This window comes from Trichosurus vulpecula, chromosome 1, assembly GCF_011100635.1.
Source record: "Trichosurus vulpecula isolate mTriVul1 chromosome 1, mTriVul1.pri, whole genome shotgun sequence".
NCBI classification, from domain to species: domain Eukaryota; kingdom Metazoa; phylum Chordata; class Mammalia; order Diprotodontia; family Phalangeridae; genus Trichosurus; species Trichosurus vulpecula.
This window is the reverse complement of record NC_050573.1, coordinates 396,112,549-396,132,317: the sequence shown is the minus strand read 5'-3', so window position 1 is coordinate 396,132,317 and position 19,769 is coordinate 396,112,549. Positions and strand designations below refer to the sequence as shown.

At 43.7% G+C, this 19,769-nt stretch overlaps 1 protein-coding gene across 1 annotated transcript in view; it reads left to right on the top strand.

Annotated features, from left to right (window-relative positions):
* Positions 1-12,650: 12,650 nt before the first annotated feature.
* The window catches only part of PDZD2 (PDZ domain containing 2), a 307,428-nt gene continuing 300,309 nt past the window's right edge, over positions 12,651-19,769 (top strand). Inside the window, exon 1 of the mRNA XM_036746331.1 lies at positions 12,651-13,183. Coding sequence (XP_036602226.1) covers positions 12,708-13,183 — 476 coding nt within the window. The 5' untranslated portion in view covers positions 12,651-12,707. The remainder of the gene's footprint in view (positions 13,184-19,769) is intronic.

Below are 19,769 nucleotides of genomic sequence, written 5' to 3'. Positions count from 1 at the left end.
AATGGTTTGCCTTGTTTGTGGAACTAACCAAGAAATGGAATTGAAGGCCTTCTTCACTTCCCCTCTTCCCTGGTTATGAGGATTGTTTACTAACAGAAGGCACCAGGCAGAAAAGAGATGTAAAGTCAGTACTCAGCAAAGAGGGAGGATGCAACCCGCTCTTGACTGCTAGGGAGAGGAGGGCACGGGGAGCAGGGACAAGTCACGATCTAAATGGTGCTTGCCAAGTTCTTAATCACCTCCTCTCTGGGGGAGATGAAATCTCTAGTTGAGAACAGGGCTCCAGCTCAAAGTCTGACTTGGCACAATCTACTCACTTGCTCAAAGCTGCAGGGGAAGCAAGGGCTGAGCTGCAGACTAATGATGCTGGAGGAGGCTAGTGGGAAATAAATTTGGAAGGACTTAAATGGAACTCCGTGGGTGGTGTGGGTTAGTCATTTTGCTAATCCTCATGATTCCTGAGCTCAGTGATCTGTGAGAGGGCAACTATTACCCAATAACTACCCCTGTGGTAGAACAGCTGGGTGGCACAGTGGATAGAGTGCTGGACCAGGAGTCAGGATGACTCATCTTTCCAAGTTCAAATCTGGCTTTAGACACTTATTAGCTGTGCGACCCTGGACAAGTCACTTTCCTCTGTTTGCCTCAGTTTCCTCATCTGTAAAATGAGCTGGACAAGGAAATGCAAACCAATACATTATCTTTGCCAAGAAAACCCCAAACGGGTCCACAAAGAGTCAGATGCGACTGAAAAATGACTCAACAACAACAGCAAAGTTGGACTAGAGGGACAGGGGAAAATACTATACTTCCTCCGTTACCAGCTTTATTTTGCTCCTCACTACACCTGCCTTCTGAGCAGACAGGCCTTGTTCTGCCTTCTTCCTCCCTCTTCTACCTTTGTGTAGAATATTAGAGCTGGGAAGGACCAGAGATATTGTTTGGTCCAACCCCACAATTTTGCGTTTATTTTTGTTTTGTCTTTAGATCTCTGATCCTCTGGTATTATTTCTGGTCTAAGCTGCTTTGAGGCAATTTGGAGCAGTTGGACAGAAGGTCTGGGTTCTAATCCTGCCTCTAATACAGACATGCTGACTCTGATCCGGCACAAATCACCCCGACTCTCCAAGACTGTAAGTTCCAGGAGGCTTGCTGATCTGTATGGGGAGAGGGTGTGTCTCCACCTATGAGCTTACCCACACTGATGAAATCACCACTTCCAGGCTTGTTGTGAGATTGGAGTATGTGGAAAACACGTTGCAATTCAGGGAAAGCCCTATTATAGAAATGATTGCTATTATTATCCTACTACAGTCTTATAAATCTAATTACTTAATTGTACTCTTGAGTTTCTCTCCAATGGCTAGATTGTAAGCTTGTGGAGGTCAAGGACCATGGCTTACCCCTTCTTTTGCATTATTCCACAGAGCCTAAAGCAGGGCTGAGCAGAGAGATTAGAGCCTGAATTGGCAAAGGAGACGTGACTATGTCGAGGTGCTAACTCCTTCCACTAAATTAGCAGATGTTTGTTAGAAACAAGTCCCAGGGAGTTGCTCAAAGCACACAGAGAGATTTCCAAGTGACTTGACCAGGCTCACGTACTTAGTAAATGGAAGCCAGGTGGTGCGACAGAAGACACTTAACTGGCTGTGTGAGCCTGGGCAAATCACTTTAACACTGTCTGCCTCAGTTTCCTTTACTGTAAAATGGGGATAATAATAGCATGCCGTCTCCTAGGATGTTGGGAAAATAAATGTTTAAAGTGCTTTGGAAATCTTAAAGTACTATCTACATAGTAGCAGTTATTATTATGAAACATCGGAGGTGGAACCCAAGGTTCTCTGGATTTTCTAAGCCTATCGCTTCATTGACCCCGTCATTTTACAGAAAAAGAATGGGAGGCCCAGAGTCATGAAGTTACTGACTGTGGCTCACACAGCTACTTACAGCAGAGCTGAGACTAGACAGATGCCAGGTCCTCTGGGCTTGCACCAGTACCTTGCCTACAAAAGCCTACGTGTCTCTTTGTCCTGTATCGCAGCAATGTCAAACTCGAATAGAAATGGAGCCGCCACCCCAAACATCAGGTTCCCTGTGGGACACATATTGACTTAGAAAACCACCTGTTAACGTTATCTATCTTCTATTATATATGTCTTTTATTTTATCAAAGACTTCCCAATTACATTTTGGGGACAGGTAGGTGGCCAGTGTAGGTAGAGTGCCAGGTCTGGAGTCAGGAAGACCTGAGTTCAAATCCAGCCACAGACACTTAGTAGCTGTGAGATCCTGGGCAAGTCACTTAACCCTGTTTGCCTCAGTTTCCTCATCTGTCAAATGAGCTGGAGAAGGAAATGGTGAACCACTCCAGTGTCTCTGCCAAGAAAACCCCAAAGGGCATCACAAAGAGTCACACATGACTGACAAATGGCCAAACAGCAGCGATTACGTTTTACCTGTAATTTCACAATTGCGTTCACCCGTGCTCTGTCCCATCTCTCCATCTTCCCGTCTTTTCTTCTAATTTTCTTTTCAATCCTTCATTTGTGGTCAACTGGATGAGGGAAATGGGAGGAGGGAGAAAAACAAAGAATTTCCTTTAATCTTCTAGTCAGCTTAACCTGGTGTCACAAGATAGCATAGCAGGGGTAGAGAACCTGTGGCCTTGAAGCCCCATGTGGTCCTCTAGGTCCTCAAGGGTGGCCCTTTGAAAGTGACACATTTGTCCTCAAGGCCAAAGGTTCCCGACCCCTGGTACAGTGGAACAGATGCTGGATTTGGAGTCAGAGGTCCTGGGTTCAGATGCTTGGGACCTGTTTGAAGTCTTTTGATTTTTATAGCAGCTAAATGGCAGGGGATAGAAAGCTTGTTTTGGAATCAGGAAAGCCCGAGTTTGAATCCTGACACAGATTTTCTCTTTTGTCTGATTGCCATTTGCCTTGATCTATGTCTTGCCACTGGACTCCAATGACTCTGGAGGAGAGAGTGAGGCTGGTGACTTTGCATAGCCCTGCCTCACTTAAATCCAATTCATTTTCACGTCAAGACATCACCTTCCTGATGTCATTGGTCCTCTTCAAGAGTGAAGGATGAATGACTTAATTTCTGTAGCTTCAGTTCCTTCATCTCTAAAATGAGACGGGTAGATTGGAGAGCCTTAACCTGGGGTCCTTGAATTTGTTCTTGAATTTGTTTTTTATAATTACATTTAAATGTATTTCCTTTGTAATCCTACATACATACACACACACACACATATACACATATGAAATCGGGGTTAAGTGACTTGCCCAGGGTCACACAGCTAGTAGTGTCTGAGGCTGGCTTTCAGCTCCAAGTGACTCCAGTGCCAGTGCTCTACCCACTGCACCATCTAGCTGCCCTATCCTATATATTTTATCCTATGCATTAAAAAACATTATTCTGAGAATTATGTATTCTGTAGGGTTCATAAATAATGGACCCCATAGTTTCCATAGGCTTCTCCAGATTGCAAAGGAAGTCCAGACACAAAAATGGTTAAGAACGCCTCAATCATATAATCTCTGAGGTCCCTTCCACCTTGAAATCTATGATATGATAGATTTTAATGCATGGGCTTATTGATTTAGAGCTGGAAAGGACCTCAGAGGTTATCTAGTGTAACTCCTTCCTTATTTTACAGATGTGGAAACTGAGGCCCAGTGAGTTTAGTTGACTTGCCCAAGGATACACAGGTAGTGACTATTCCAGAGATAGTTATCTTTCCATAGTATTGTGCAGTCTCCTTTAAAAGGGGATTTGTTTTGCAGCATCTGTTTTGTTTCCCACCCTAATTCTGATTTCCTGCCTGGGAGAGCAAATGAGGACTCCTGCTTCATGTCCTCCTGTGGACTTTCTTTCCCTTGCTTTCAGAATGACCATTGTCTGAGGCCTTTCCCACAGTTGGGGCCTGGGAAAAGTGGAAGCTCTAAAGGGAGGCGCACGGGCCAATCCTTCCTGCCCTTTTGCGCCTCTGGTTTCCTCTGAGGCTTCTCCTCACCAAGCAGGCAAGTCCCAGACTCCCAGCAGTGCTCTGGGGTGAGGAAAGGGAAGTAGGCCACAGCGCATGGGAGTGAGAGCTTTGCCAAATTGGGAAAAACACAGCAGCCCCATCGGAACATCAGATCGCTGATTGTCCCTTAATATAAACTACTCCCCAGTTATAGGAACCTTGTTTTAACCCACTTGTGGTGTGGGTGCAATGAGACTTTGTTTTTATAGGTTCATTTCTTATTCTCTACCATAATAGCTGATCTGTGGTTCAATGTGCAGGAATGTGCACCAGCCCTGGGGCCTCCCTCCTTCTTTGTCTGGGCAGATTGTCAAAGTCTGATACGGAGGTTTGGTTCATCTCTCCGTAGTTTAAAATGTGTACGAGTACTGTACTTCTGTATGATGTAGGCAGGTGATGCTAAACCTGACTTGCTGGCTCTGCTCCTGTGTCTGGGAGAATTTTAGAGATGAATGACACCTCATGGACGGAGGCGATGGACAGTGGACAGAACACTAGTTCTGGAGTCAGGGTGGGGATTTGGGTGCTGGCTCCATCACATGGTCAAACCATTTGACCTCTGTAGGGCTGGGCGAGTTGGCACATACCTATGATACTGCTACTAAGGTGGGCTGAGGTGGATGGATCACTTGAATGTGGGACTTCTGAGATGTAGCAGGCTAAAGCCAATTGAATGACTGCCCCGAATCTGGCACCCAAGAATGGAGGGGCTGCCCAAGGTGGAGTGAACTAGGCCAGGTCAGAAACGGAGTGGGTCGAAGTTTCTATGCTGATCAGCTTTGGGATCACCAAGGAGTGACCACTGCGTTTCTAGCCTGGGCAAGATAGAGAGACCCAGAGTCAACAAAACAAAACAAACTCTTCTGGCCTCATTTTCCTTATCTGAAGGAATTGGATTAGATTTAAGGTCCCTTTCCACTTTAAAACCAGTGATCTGAATCCACTCCCTCATTGTTTCAGATCAGGAAACAGAATTGCTTGTTACGCTGGAATTAGCATTGAACTAAAAATCAAAGGACTGGATTCTAATTCTTTTTCTGCAACAAACTAGCTGTGTGACCTGAGGCAAAGCTCTTCACTGCTCTGGGCCTGATGATTTCTTCATTGGTATGGAGGGCTTGGACTAGACGGCGGCCAGGATCCCTTCCAGCTGTAACATTCAATGACTTTATGATAGTACTGGCGGTCAAATGATCCTCTAACAAACTCTTCCAGCCACTGATTCTGACTCTGATTTTAGTCACTGCATATTTGAATAACATCCTCTTCAGGTCTGTTCCGCCAGTTTCAAACCTTTTTCTATCAACTGATTCTTTTTGGCAGAAAAATTTCACAAACCTTCCTTGCTTCGAGGGAGGTTCCCTCTCAAATGACTTTTAGGTTCCACTCCTTTCCCCAAAGATCACATGCTCGTCTTCTCTCCACACCTCTGTTTCTCCCCCTCCTCAGATTCCTCCCTCCCTCTCCCTCCCTTTCTCTCTTTCTCCTCCTCCTCCTCCTCCCTCTTTCTTTCTCCTCCTCTCTCTTTCTTTCTCCTCCTCCATCATCATCATCATCTTCTCCTTCTTCTTCTCTCTCTCTACCTTTAAGTCTCTCAAAGTCTCTCTCTTTCTCCTTCTATCTTTCCTCTTTCCCCTACTTGCCCCCTCTCCCACCCCACCCCTCTCTTCTCTTAGTGGAAAGACCACTGGGCAGTGCAAGTGAGAAGGGAGACAATGTGGCAGGGTGGAAGGCGCACTGAGTTGGGATTCAGAAGACCTAGATTCAAATCTTGCCTCTACTACAAGCTTTCTGATCTTGAACAAGTACTTCTCTCAGCTTTGGTTATCTTATCTGTAAAATGGTGGTGGGCGGGGTGGAGGTGGGAGAGGGGGATTTAAACCTATGCATCTTTTGGTCTCTAAACATTGTAATTTTTCAACTCATTGTGGGAAGAGTAGAAAGTTCCCTCCCTTCATGGAGCAGGCTAAGAGAGAGAGATCAGATGGGAAGAGAGAACACTGTGATAGCCCCCAACAGTGTCTTCTGGTTGGAGGGTCCCTTGGCACTGTTCAGGAAGAACATTCCAAAAAGCCTCACCCACCTTATTTCTGAGACCAAATTAAATTTAAATTATTCTCCAAAGTCATATACACAGCCTTTTGACTGCTCTATAGCTAGCCCTATAGTCAGGGGAAAATTGGATACCCAATAACACCCCTCTTCCGGCTTTGGTGCAAGAGTCTGCCTGTCCCCTGGAGGTGAATGGGTGGAAGGAGGCAGTTCTCACAGGGTTTCTTCAGGGCTCAGACTGCTCTATCCCAGCTGAATTTGGTTATCCCTGTTATTCTCATTACAAATCTGATGAAAATAAGAGTGTATTAGTCACATCTCCCTAGGCTCACAGGATCATAAATATTTAAACTGAAAGGAACCTTAAAGGTTAGCTAGTGCAATTCTTATTCTGGAAATGAGAAAAGCAGCCCAGAGAAATTAAGTGACTGGCCCAGGGGCACACAGCCAGTGACAGAACTAGCTAGGACTTGAACCCAGGTGATCTGGCTCTAAATCTAAATATGTACAACTCTCAAAAAGTGGTATTGACTGAAAGGCTGATTTCTGAGGTCTTTGCCTCCTTCTGAATTTGTTTTTCCATCTGTATGACTTACACAGAGAATGGTATAGTGGCCAGTCACCAAGCTCTGAGAGAGCCTGGCTAGGTGACCTTGGACAAGTCACTTCTCAGTGTTCTATGAAGCTCTTTAAATGTCTAGTTGTAGAGGTTTGGTCCTGCGTTGGTACAAGGAGTTTCCTCACCCTACACCCAGGGAATCATAGGTTCAGACCCCTGCCCTGATGATGGACATCCAGTCACTTCTGCCTACTGGGCCAGCCATCAATGGCTAAATCCCTTTGAGGCCAGGGAGGACCTCTAAAGCCTCTTCCACATCTACTTCTAAGACATGAATACTTTCCACAATGTAGGATTGCCTGGAAACCAGGAGTTTGTACTGCTCCAGTGCACTCAAGTCATACTGTGTGTCTATCGTTACTTGTATTTGTGTCTTACTCCTCCTAGACTGTGAGCTCCATGAGGGCTCAGGCCTTATCTAAACTGTTTATCTTCCTCAGGGCCTGTAGCAGTAAGCACCCTAGTATACCCAGGATGGCCTGCCAGCACAGGTTCTTTGATCTGCTTTTAAAGGAAAGCAACTTTAAAGGGGTCAACAATCTTCTTTAATTACATTCACTAGTTCAGGAGAAAAGTCAGCGCCCTGAATATCCAAGAAAATACAACCAGAGAAATTAGCAAAGACCAACAGTCAGGGTTCTGACTGCCTGAATCAAAGCAATATTGCTATGCCCTTTACATTGAGGGAGGCTTTATATCTGAGCATTCGGGGAGCTCTGAACATACAGGCTACTCAGAGTCTTAACCAGGGAATCACAAGGTCCTTCTTATAAGTGAACCCCGAAAGCAAACTACCAACTCAGAGCCAGAAGGCATCACAACCCTAGTGACTCAGTGCCTAATTAGAAATTTACCAAAAGGTGTGAAAGCCTTCCTACAAGCAAGCTTCCCTTAATGGACTCCACCTGAGGCCTATTAATGGGCATGGGAAGATCTTACATCTCATTAACATTACAGGGCCTTAACAAAATCTAAGAGGCTTAATAGATTTTTGTTGAAGTGCATTGAATTGAGCTGCCTGACAAAAGGGCCTCTTTGGGAAAGAATTAACCCTACTAGGACAGGTCCACCTTTGGCCTGGCCCATCCCTACCTGTCACTTTCTCTACTTCTGACTTAGATCATGTACCATGTATCCATCAGCTCCTCCAGCCACATAGTATTGGCTCCCATCTGTGACCTTTCATCTCTCCTGGCAGGCTTCCACACCAAGGAGGTACCTTAGGCCCAGGGGTTTGCTAGAACCAGCTTGAACCGAATTTTTTGTTACATTTTAAGTGTAAGCATTTATGTCTTAGAAATTGGTAAATGCTACAAATCAGGACTTGATTTATTGTTTTGTTGATTGTTTAGACTTAAAAAAGTGATGGAGAAAATATAAAAAAGGCAAATTCCACTTAAAAGGATATAGAATTTCCCCTCTAAAGACCTGGTTGTTAAATATTCACCAGCACACCACTGAGATGCATCTGCCTACATCCCAGCCCCGGACTCATCTTGAGCTTACCTTCAGTGTGTATCTCCCAGTTTTGAGCCCAGCTCATCAGTCATTCCAGACCCACTGAAGGAAGGCCCAATCCTGTGTCATATTTACTCATACCTCATTGGTATCTATTGACAAGACCTTCTTAACCTCCTCCTCCAGTTGGAAATTCTGAACCCAGCTCCATTCTGAACCCAGGCAAAAAGGGAAAATGTACAGAAAGTGGAGAAGATTTGGAATCCAGGCAGTCAAGACCAGATTAAAGAATGAGCATTTAGCATAGCTCAGAGTGAGCAGTAGCCAGGAAACAGAGGCCCTGCTAACAGAGTATCTGACTCTGACAGAAGACCTGGTTCAGACCAAGGACTTTTGAATACTCTCTGCCAACAGTTGGTCATAGGGACTGACTGGTCCTAGCTTGTCCCTGTGACACTGCCCTGGCCCCCACTCCACCTCACCCCAGGGGCCTGAGTGCCCAGGTGTGGGCACTCCAGTTCCTTGGCAGGGGAAGAGTTGAGAGAGCTGTTAAGCTCTGACAACATGCCTTTCCAGTATAAACTCAGATTTTGGATGAGAACCTTGTCAACATCAAGCTATTCAGAATTCATTTGCATGATGGTGAGGTCTGCTTGAAGTTTTCTTGGAGGGAAATCTAATTTGAGAATTACATGTGACAGACAAATTAACTACACTCTCACAGCGTCTCACATAGGAATGTGCCTGCTAGTTCTCTGTTGTCGAAAAGCTCTGATTGTAGGCAAGCATGAGAGAATTTTCACAGATTGGTTATTTGGGGGGTAGCCATGTTTGAATCTTTCTTTGGAGCAAGGACCTTCTGGGCCCAAGTCCTCCAATGCTCTGGAGTTGGCCATTTTTTCTCTAGGGTTTCCCCTTCATGTTGACTTGGAAAAGAATGGTTATCTTCAGGGTACTTGGTAAATTGAGCAGGGGTGGGGGGGTGGGGTCTTTATGCCTTTAATTATCTCCAATCATTATAACAGACACAGATTATCTGATATCCTTAACTTACATCCACTCATGATGGAATCACAGAATAGGAAGGGCCATTAGAATTCATTGATTTTGGGCAATGAAATTATAGGCCATCCAATTGTCATGAGCACCTAACAATACTACCCATGTCATTGGTTGACTGGCTGTTTATAGCCTTTGGGATTTTAGGGAAGAGAAGCTCATTCATTCATTTATTTATTAATTCATTCATCAAGCATTTATTAAAGCCCTTCTATGTGCCAGCCATACACATATCATTATGTATATTATACATAATTACGTATATTACATAATAAATTATATGCCATAATTAATATAATGAATAATTATATTTTATAATTATATAATTTATCATTTTTGTGCTAAGTGTTTATTGACTGATTGAAACATTGAAAGGTACTAGGTTATGTTGTTGCTCCTCCTTCGTTCTCAAAGAGCACCAATGACATCAGGAGGGTGATGTCTTGACTTGCAGGGGAATTGGATTTAAGTGAGGCAGAGTTGAACTGGGTTATATATACAGAAACAAAAATGAAACCCTTTTGATTTTAAAGGAGCTTACTGGGTGGGGGCAGATACACAGATAAATATATAATATATGGAAAGTAAATATAAAGTAATGGGGGTGGGGAGTGAGCATAAATAATTAGGAAAGGACCAGAAAAGATCTCATGTGAGATAGAGGGGTTTGGTACCTGACCTGGGCTTTGGAAAGGGGTCAGGGATTCTAAGATGAGAAGGAAAGAAGAGAGAGTGTTTCAGTCAAGGAAAAGGCAAAGGCATCCAATCAGGAGATGGAATATTATGAATAGAAAACAACAATCAGGCAGTCAATAAACATTTATTAAGCACCTACTATGGGCCAAGCACTGTGCTAAGCACAGGGGATATAGAAGGAGGCAAAGGACGGTCAACCTCAGGTAGCTCATAATCTAAAGGGGGGGGGCAGAGAGGGGAGAGACAAGCCAACTAACATGTACAAACAAGCTATTTGCAGGATTAATAGGAAATAATTAACAGAGGGGAGGCTTCTGTTAGGGAAGAATTGAGTGGTTGGGAAAAGCTTCCTGTAGAAGAGGGAATTTCAGATGGAATTTAAAGGAAGCCAGTAGGCCGGGATGGGGAGGGAGAGCATTCCAAGCATGAGGGACAGCCAGAGGACATACCTAAAGCCAAGAGACCGAGTGTTTTGTTCTTGGAACAGCAAGGAGACCAGTTTGACCGACATACAGGGTTGACGAGGGTGTAATATAAAATAAACCATAGATTTTGATCATGGATTTAGAGCTGAAAGGTCATTGTATTTAGCCCCTTCTTATTACAGATAAGGAAATTGAGGATTAGAAAGGTAAAGGAACTTGCCTAGGGTCACATAAGTAATAATAGCTAAGATTTATATAGCATTTTAGGGAAGGTAGGTGGTACAATAGATAGAGCACCAGGTCTGGAGTCAGGAAGGCCTGAGTTCAAATCTGACCTCATACACTTACTAGCTGTGGGACCCCAGGCAAGTCATTGAAACCTTAGTTGCCTCAGTCTCCTCATGAGTTAGAGAAGGAAATGGCAAACCACTCTGGCATCCTTATGAAGAAAACCCCAAATGGAGTAGTGAAGAGTCAGACGTGCCTGAAATGACTGAACAACAACAAAAAATATAGCATTTTAAGATTTGCAAAATGTTTTATAAATGTCATCTCATTTGATCTTAACAACAACCCTCCTGTGAAGTAGGTGCTATTTTGCTGTTGAGTAAACTGAAGCTTAGAGAGATTAAGTGATTTACCCAAGGTCACACACCCAATAAGCTTAGGTCATCCTGACTCCAAGCCCAACATTCTACCCAGTCCCCCCACCTAGGTAGACCTGGGTTCAGATTCTGGATCTTTCACTTACTCCCTATGTGGTGTGGAGTCTTGAGCTCCTCACCTGTGAAATGAAGGAATCAGATTGAGGACCAGTAAGGTCTCTTCCAGCTGCAAGTCTTTGGGGGTGACTTTATGTAACAACAATGTTGCCAGCAGCTACTGTGGAGGTATAAGACCAATAAACACCAGCACACAGGAGGGCTGCTAGCACAGGTTCTTTGATCTGCTTTTCTAAGGAAAGCAACTTTAAGGGGTTAACAGTTTCAGTTTAATCAACCATACATATGTCATTCACTTAGTTCAGGGGAAAAAGTCAGCACCCTGAACTTCAGAGCTAATACACACAGAAACTACAAACAGATCAACAGACAGGCTTTGTCTGATCAAGACATCACATACATAGTTACCAAAAAGAGAAGCACCATCATCTAGATTATCAAAACTGGGGGGCTCTTAACAACAGCTACCCAGAGTCTCCACACCAACATTCTTCCAGTGAGTGAGAGCCCCAAAACAAAATGCCAACCTCTGATTTTATAAACCCTTCTCAGGGTCAGAGGGCGTCACAGCCATGTGATGCAAAACCATATGATGCTTCTTCAAGGTCAGAGGGCATCACAACCCTGTGACTCAAACCTAATTGAACTAGACTTTCTTGTTTTTTAAGCAGGTCAAAGACTCGATTCAATCAAAGAAACAAAAGACAACAAAAAGTTCACTTTGCTTGCCAATACATTCTAAAAGAGAAAACAAAAAAGTCTCACCCTAATTACCATAACACTTTGTCTGTTGTGGAATGAGTATAGGAGTGGGGTAGTGCTGGGAATGGTCATCTTTCTTGCATTTAATCTAAGAAGTCTTTAGAGAAAAAATAGCCTTTGAATGAGAGAAAATACATTCGGGCAATTGAGGAGATCTAGGACCAGCTGAGGGTGCTGTGCCTTCTTGGTATCCACCTATCTGCAAAGAAAAATTCTTCCTGATGTGGGAGAGAACACTGGCCTGGTGGTAGCAGGCCAGGGTTCAAGACCCCACTTGGTCACTTTCCAGCTGTGGGAGGAAGCTGACCTCTCTGAGACTCAGTTTCACTTTATACAAAATGGTCATTAATAATATTTGTACTGCTCACTCAATAGTCCTGTTGTGAGGAAAACACTTTGGAAACCCTGAAGTGTTTGTATAGCTATGAATGTTTATCACATGTGGCCCAGCAAGAGTGTCCATCGTTTTTAACAGAGATGTTTTCTATGTGTTTTTCTTTTTTTCCCCTCTCACAGGTGTGAATAAGCATGGATGATGAGGTGATGTCACTTCTGGTAGAATACCTAACTTCCATGTAGTTCCCTTGGGGGCAGCTGTTAAACCATCCAAGCGAGAACTTGTTTGACACTTCCTTCCTCCTCTTGTTGAATACTCTGTGGCAATTGTTCCAGTGTTTTGCTAAGCGTGTCCTGTCCTTGCTGTGCCAAGGCCAACAACAGCTCAGCATTGCATAGGCTACCCCCATGCTCCCCTGCCTGCCTGAACATGGGTACGGGCCGAGCAGGTGACAGCCAGGAAGTCCCAAGGGCTTAGGCCTGTGCTGGCTCCGGCCCCTTTGAAGCTCTTCTGCTCATGATGGTGGCATCCTGGGGTGGCCGCCATGCCCATCACCCAGGACAACGCGGGGCTGCACCTCCCTCTCCTCCTCCAGTGGCTGCGGAGCAACCTGCAGGAGACCCAGGGAGGGCCCGAGCACAGGCTCTGTCAGTCGGCCATCCAGAAGCTCCGGGAATACATCCAGCTGAACTTTGCTGTGGATGAGAGCACGATTGTGCTTGACCAGAGTCCCCTGGAGATGGAAATCTGCACCGTGTACCTAACCAAAGAGATGGGGGACACGGATACCGTGGGGCTCAGTTTTGGGAACATCCCTGTTTTTGGAGACTACGGTGAAAGACGGCGAGGTGGTAAGAAGCGGAAAACACACCAGGGCCCGGTGCTAGACGTGGGCTGCATCTGGGTGACTGAGCTAAAGAAGAACAGTCCGGCTGGGAAGTGCGGCAAAGTGAGGCTGAGAGATGAAATCCTTTCCCTGAATGGGCAGCTCATGGTTGGAGTTGATGTCACTGGGGCCAGGTGAGTGGTAGTTCACCCCCTCAGCCAGCGGCTAGCTTGCTTATAGGGACTGCATCAATGAGAGTGAGCTCTGCTTGTTTTAGAATATGTGCAGAAGTCCTAAACATGTAGCATGCTTGGCCAGGTGTCACAGTGGAGAGTGCTAGACTTAGAGTCAAAGAGACCTGTGTTCAAATCCTGCCTCAGACACTTACTAGCTATGTGTCCCTGAGCAAGTCGTTTAATCTTTGGCTGCCTCAGTTTCCTTATCTGTAAAATGAAGGGGTTGGATTTGATGGCCTCCAAGGTTCCTTCTATGATATCAATTATACATAGGGAGTCATACAAAATATATTTCCATATTACCCATGTTGCAAAAAAAAAAAAAAGGCAAGAAAAAGAAAAAAAGTGAAAAAAGTATGCTTCAGTCTGCACTGAGTTCATCAGTTCTCTCTCTGGAGGTGGATGGGATTTTTCACCTTGAGTCCTTTGGAATTATCTTGGATCATTGTTTTGATCAGAGTAGCTAAGTCACAGTTGATTACCCTTATAACATTGTTGCTACTGTGTACAGTGTTCTCCTGATTTTGCTCACTTCACTCTGCATCAGTTCATAGAGGTCTTCTCAGGTTTTTCTGAGGGCATCCTGTTCATCGTTTCTTACAGCCCAATAATATTCCATCACAATCACATACCACAGCTTGTTCAGCTATTCCCCAATGGATGAACACCCCTTCGATTTCCAGTTCTTTGCCACCACAGAAGTTGCTGCTATAAATATTTGTGTATGTAGGGGTCCTTTTCTTTTTTTTCTGATGTCTTTGGGCTGCTGACCTCGTAGTGGTGTCGCTGGGTCAAAGGACCACTATCTTGTTTCAAGTCCTCTTCCTTTCCCTGGACAATGCTAATTGTTCTCCCTCCTCATTCAGTTTTTCTATTCTGCAGTTTGTTTTCCACATAGCTACCAAACTGGTATTCTACGGACAAGATCTGACTGTATCACTGCCCTGCTCAAGAATCTTCAATGAGTTTCTCTTGCCTCTAGGATAAAATACACATTCAGTCTGGTATTTATACAGACTGGCTCACAGCTACTTTGTAAAATTTATTTCCAGGTAAACTGGTATAATAATCATTCCCTGAATTGACCTTTCACTTCCTATGTCCCAGTGCTTTTGTATAGGCTCCTCCCCTTGTACCATAATGCCTCACATGTACTCCCTGCTCACCTTCACAGAGTCCCTACTGTCCATGGACGAGGCATTGAACTTCTCTGAACATCAGTTTCCTTATCAGCAAAATAAGGGAAACCAATGCTCAAAGGATTTAGCTCTTAGGATTGTTGTGAGTCTCAAATGAGATAATAATATATGTGGAGAGCTTTGTGAAATGTAAAGTGCTTTGTAAATGCCATCCATTAATAATAATGAAAATAGGAATAATGCTGAAAGCCATCATCAGTTATCAATAAGCACTTATTAAGATCAGTATGCCAGGCACTGGGGATACAGAGGCCAAGATGAAATAGTTCCTGCCCCCATGGCGCTTACATTCAATGAGGGGAAATGTATGAGTTTATGCAAATTATGTAAAAAGTAAAAATCTATATGCAAATTATATAAAAAGTAAATACAAGAATCTATATCATATTGCTTGCCTTCTCAAAGGGGAGGGGAGGGAGAGAGGGAGAGAAATTTGGAAGTCGAAATTTTCCAAAATGAATGCTAAAAATTTTTTACTCTTAACTGGGAAATATTTAATAAAATAAAATAAAATGATATATTTTAAATGTAAATAAAAGGTAATTTGAGGGGGGCAGAAAAAGGCACTGGTGCCTGGAGAGGTCATGAAATACCTCATGCTGGAGGTGATGCTTATACTGAGCTTTGGAAGAAACTAGAGATTCTAAGAGGCTTAGATGAGGAGGGAGTGCTTTCCAGGCCTGTTCAAGGGCACACACAGGAGATGGAATATTATGTACGAGGAACAGGAGCAGACCTGGACTATCAAGAACATAAAGAGGAGTAACAAACCTGAAAAGGTAAGTTGAAACCATGTTATATGCCAATTTAATCCTAGAGGCAATAGGGAGCTAGTGTGGTTATTGGGGAGAAGAGTGGCACAATCAGATCTATTCTTTAGGAAAATCACTTTGGCATGAAGGATGAATTAGAGAAGGTAGAGACTGGAGGCAGGGAGACCAATTAGGGGGTATTAGAGTCCATTATATCATGTATCATATATAATGTTATATTATTCGTTATAAACAATCGCATGTTATATATAATATACATAATATTAGATAGATTTAATATTAAATAGATATATAGATATACAGTGCAGGTGAGGGGTGACGTGGGCCTGGACGAGTGTGGTGGTTGTGTGAGTAGAGAGAAGTGAACAGTTATGAGAGATGTGGTGGTTATGGTCAGAGAATAAGACTTGACAACTTATTGGATAACGTGGGGTTACAGAAAGTAAGGAGTTGAGGATGATATGGGCATTGTGAATCTGGAAAGATGGTAGTGCCTTCAACAGAAATAGGGAAGTTAGTATCACAATAAGACTTAACTCAGATGCAGCTGCACCTGCAATATTGGGTCTGATTCTCCCGAATTCGCCATTCCTGCTACTGCCCTTTTTTCTCAGGTTAGTCCCAGAGTCTTCACTTTGTTCAGGGCTGTGGCCTGGGATAGAGTAAAAGGTGCAGGAAGCTTAGCCGCTGTGAGCAGGTATGCCCACTGTTCCGAGCATACCTCAAAGAGAGTTTCTGCAGAAATCCCCAACTCACAATGCTCCCAGTCATCTCTGCTGAATGTCAAGGTGTGTTCTGATGCTTGGGCATTGAACACATGACTCAGCCTGCATCCCTGGCCATGATTCAGAGGAAACTTTTCTGTTTGCGGTCTCCTGGTGCTACTGGCCAAGGCTGAGGTGAAGATGGACTTTCTGTGGATTGAAGTGCTTTTTGGTTTTTTTGGTTTGAAACTAGGTAGATCGTAAAGGGGAGACTGAATGGGGAGGGTGTTCTTTACTTGTCCATACAAGGAGCACTTTGTAGGATGGCCCTCCAGCTGGGTAGGGCATTCTATAAGCAAACACCAGCTGAACTGTGTGAGGACAGCTTGTTCCAGGCTGGCACCACAATTCAGGACAAAAACCAAACAACTTTTTCCCCCAACTAAAAGGCCCCTTGTTGAATAGGATTAAGTTTACTTCTCAGAAAGTAAACTTTGACTAGATACTTTTATATAAGAATGAAGTTAGATAATGGTGATCATGCAGCCCCATTCTCGGCATACTGAGACTTCCAGTAACCTTCACATTTTAGAATACTCCTGTAAGTCAAAGAGAGGAGAAGCCTTGATGTGTGAAAAAACTAGAATGAGCACCAAGCACAGACATTTTATCCTTCAGGAGTGAAGCAAAGCTACTCTTCAGCCCAAACTTACTGACTTAAACTTGCTTTTGAAATTAAAACTATCTTGAAAGTCTGGTTTCTCCTAGAAAGCTTTACTTCTTCATGAATTATTGCATATGAGAAGCAGTTATGGGAGAGGGCTAGAAGACAGTGCTAGAAGTGGGGGCAGGTGTCGCTATATCCTAGTAATGGATGTTTCTTAAGACGAATTAAGTTCAATGTACTATAGTCGGGCAGGGATTGATATAATGTGGTTGAAATATTTTCTATAAGAAATGGTTAAATTAAAAAAATGGCACTTAAAGAGCCAGGCTTTAGCACTTTAGAAAAATCATGTACTAAATTCAGCAAACGCTAAGCATCTTGCTAACGTGAAATGCGCTGTGTGTACAACACCTCTTTCATTGATGATATGTCAGATAAATGGGGCATTACTGCAGAAAGAATTATATATTTTCAAACCACTTTCAAATTATCTCATTTCATAGAGTTGGATTAGACTTGAGTCCTCTTCCAGCTGCCTCATTCTATAGTCAGGCACAGAGAGTTTCGATGATGGACAGAGTCGCTTCCAGAACCCAGGCTTTCTCTTACCCAGTCTCGTGCACTTTCCCTCCTATCACATGATTTTCACAGTGTCCTGGTGAGGTGGCAAGGATTACCAGTGATGAGGAAACTGAGTCTAGAATGGTGAGGAGCCATGCCCTAGACCACGTAGAATACCCCAAGATCTAAGAAAACCTCGAACTAAAACAAACCAACCCACAAACAAAGAGTGGATCTAACCCTCACACATACACTCACAAAGGTTCCTTCAGTGACGCTGGGACCCAGCCACCGTTCCTGCATGAGTGGAGGCCAGAACCCAAGCCTTCCTCCCTCTGCCGTGATTTCCCCTAGACTGATTTTTGCTGCCCATTCAGGGCTGGCCATTCTCTTCAGAGAAGGACCCTCCCCTGCCATCTTGTGTCTGAAGGCAAGAACAGCAAGAACAACCCTTGGATTTTTGTAGCCACTTATCCTGCCTGTGGCCTGGACTGGTGATTTCCAGAGCTTGAGAGGCAGGGAAATTTTTTCTTCTGAAATTTCCCCTTGGGGTAGAAAAGCTTTTGGTAGGAATTAAGGGGAAGAATTATGTGAAAAAACGTGTGTGTAGTAGTAGAGCATTCTCAAATATGTTGTTGTAGCTCAGTTGTTTCAGTGGTGTTCAAATCTTCCTGACCCCATTTGGGATTTTCTTGGTAGAGATACTGGAGTGGTTTGTCATTTCCTTTTCCAGATGAAGAAACTGAGGCAAACAGGATTAAGTGACTTGCCCAGGGTCACACAGCTAGTAAGTGTCTGAGGCTGGATTTGAACTCAGGAAGATGAGTCTTTCTGACTCGAGTGCCAGTGCTCTACCCACTGTGCCACCTAGCTTCCCTATTGTCAAACATATCAATAATAAAACCTAGGGCTTAAGATTTGCAAAGTGCTTTCATTTATTCTCATTTGATTCTTGCAACAACCTAGTGAGGTAGGTGCTATTATTATTCTCATTTTACAGACGGGGAAACTGAATCACAGAGAGGTTAAGTGACTCACCCAAGGTCACACAGATATCTCAAGCAGAATTTTTAAAACCGGGTCTTCCTGACTCCATGTTCAGTATCTATCCACCTGCACTATGCGCTGTAATCAGTTAATATCATCTAAGAATTTCTGTCTCCACACTCTGACCGAGGTACATGTGTGAGCCAATGGCCTAGCATACTCTCTAGCCACGAATAAGAATTGGTTCATCTTTTATAGATCCTTTTTTTTACCTCTTAACTAGTGGCTCAGCCTAACCTTAGCCCGAGTTCACTTGAGTTGTACAACTTTAAAGCTCAGGCATTTCCCCTTTGTTTGTGGTTCTCTCTGCAGCATTTGGGGTGACTGCCTTTTCTTTCCACTTTTCAAAGCTCATGCATCCCACCATGGTCTGGCCTGGTCCATCTGCCGGTTCCGTCTACCTCTCTGTGTTCTCAGGCCTATGAGTCGTTTGACCCCAGGCCAGTGACCAGCCAAGCCTTATCTTGCAGTTTTGCAAAATCACACATACTTTGAACGTGTGGTAATAATAAAGATAATTTCCACCCACAGTAACTGTAAGGTCCTTTCATCACTGCATCTCCCTCAGATCAGCTATCTGGCAAGATTGTGAAGTAGACAAAACTGAATCTTTGGCACCCTCTCTGCCCTCCTGATGTTGGTGCTCTTAGGCTTCTTCCTGAGTATCAAAGACCTTTCCCAGTTCACTGCCCTGTCTGGACATGCTCCCTGGAAGAGGTCCATGGCCTTGTGATTTCCTTCCCTTCTTCCTCTGCTCCCTAGTCAAAACTTGTAGGTCCTATGTTCCATTCTACTCACTTCTCTGTTCTAGCTCATTCAATAAAATAACACATGCTGAAGTATTAGTGACTGAAAATGGTTTAACATCTTGCCTCTCCCAGGTTGCACACCTTCATATTAACATGGACTCTTGTGGTATGTCTTATTCCAAGGAATGTGTAACATGAGTGTTTTCAGGGTCTCTGTTGGCACAATGAGGCAGCTCCACCATCACAATAAATAGGCGATTGCTTCTTCTATTAATTCAGGAATATTAGTCCTGAGATGGATGCAGGAAGGCAATATCTTGTTAAGAAGGAGAAACTGAAGCCCTGGCTGAGAAGGAGATTATGAGAGATGATGTGATTTCCAATCATTTCAAAGGGATTGAGGTTACAGGGAAAGTCTCGGAGAGGCTTTTTAATTCCTGTCTGGCCGTCTGCTGGTAGCTGTGGTAGCTGTCCCTAGGTGATCCCAAAGCATTGTGGTTACATTCATTTCAGTCATGGAGATATGAAAAAAAACCTACATATCCCACCCTAATATACTGTATTTTTAAAAAATGTATAACATTAATTATTTATGTCGACAATTACATGTGATGTTAATAACACTTTCTACAAATATACTAGGGAAATATACCATGTAAAAGGTTCAAAAAAGTTGTCACTGCATACCTACATCTCTGGGTCTCAGTTTATTCATCTGTAGAATGAGAGGGTCTATTGCATGGCCCTTAAGATCCCTTGTAGCTCAAAATCGGTGATCTTAGGATCCTGTAAAAATTTCTAAGTACTTATCATTTATTCATAGCATATTCTCTAAACCACGAAC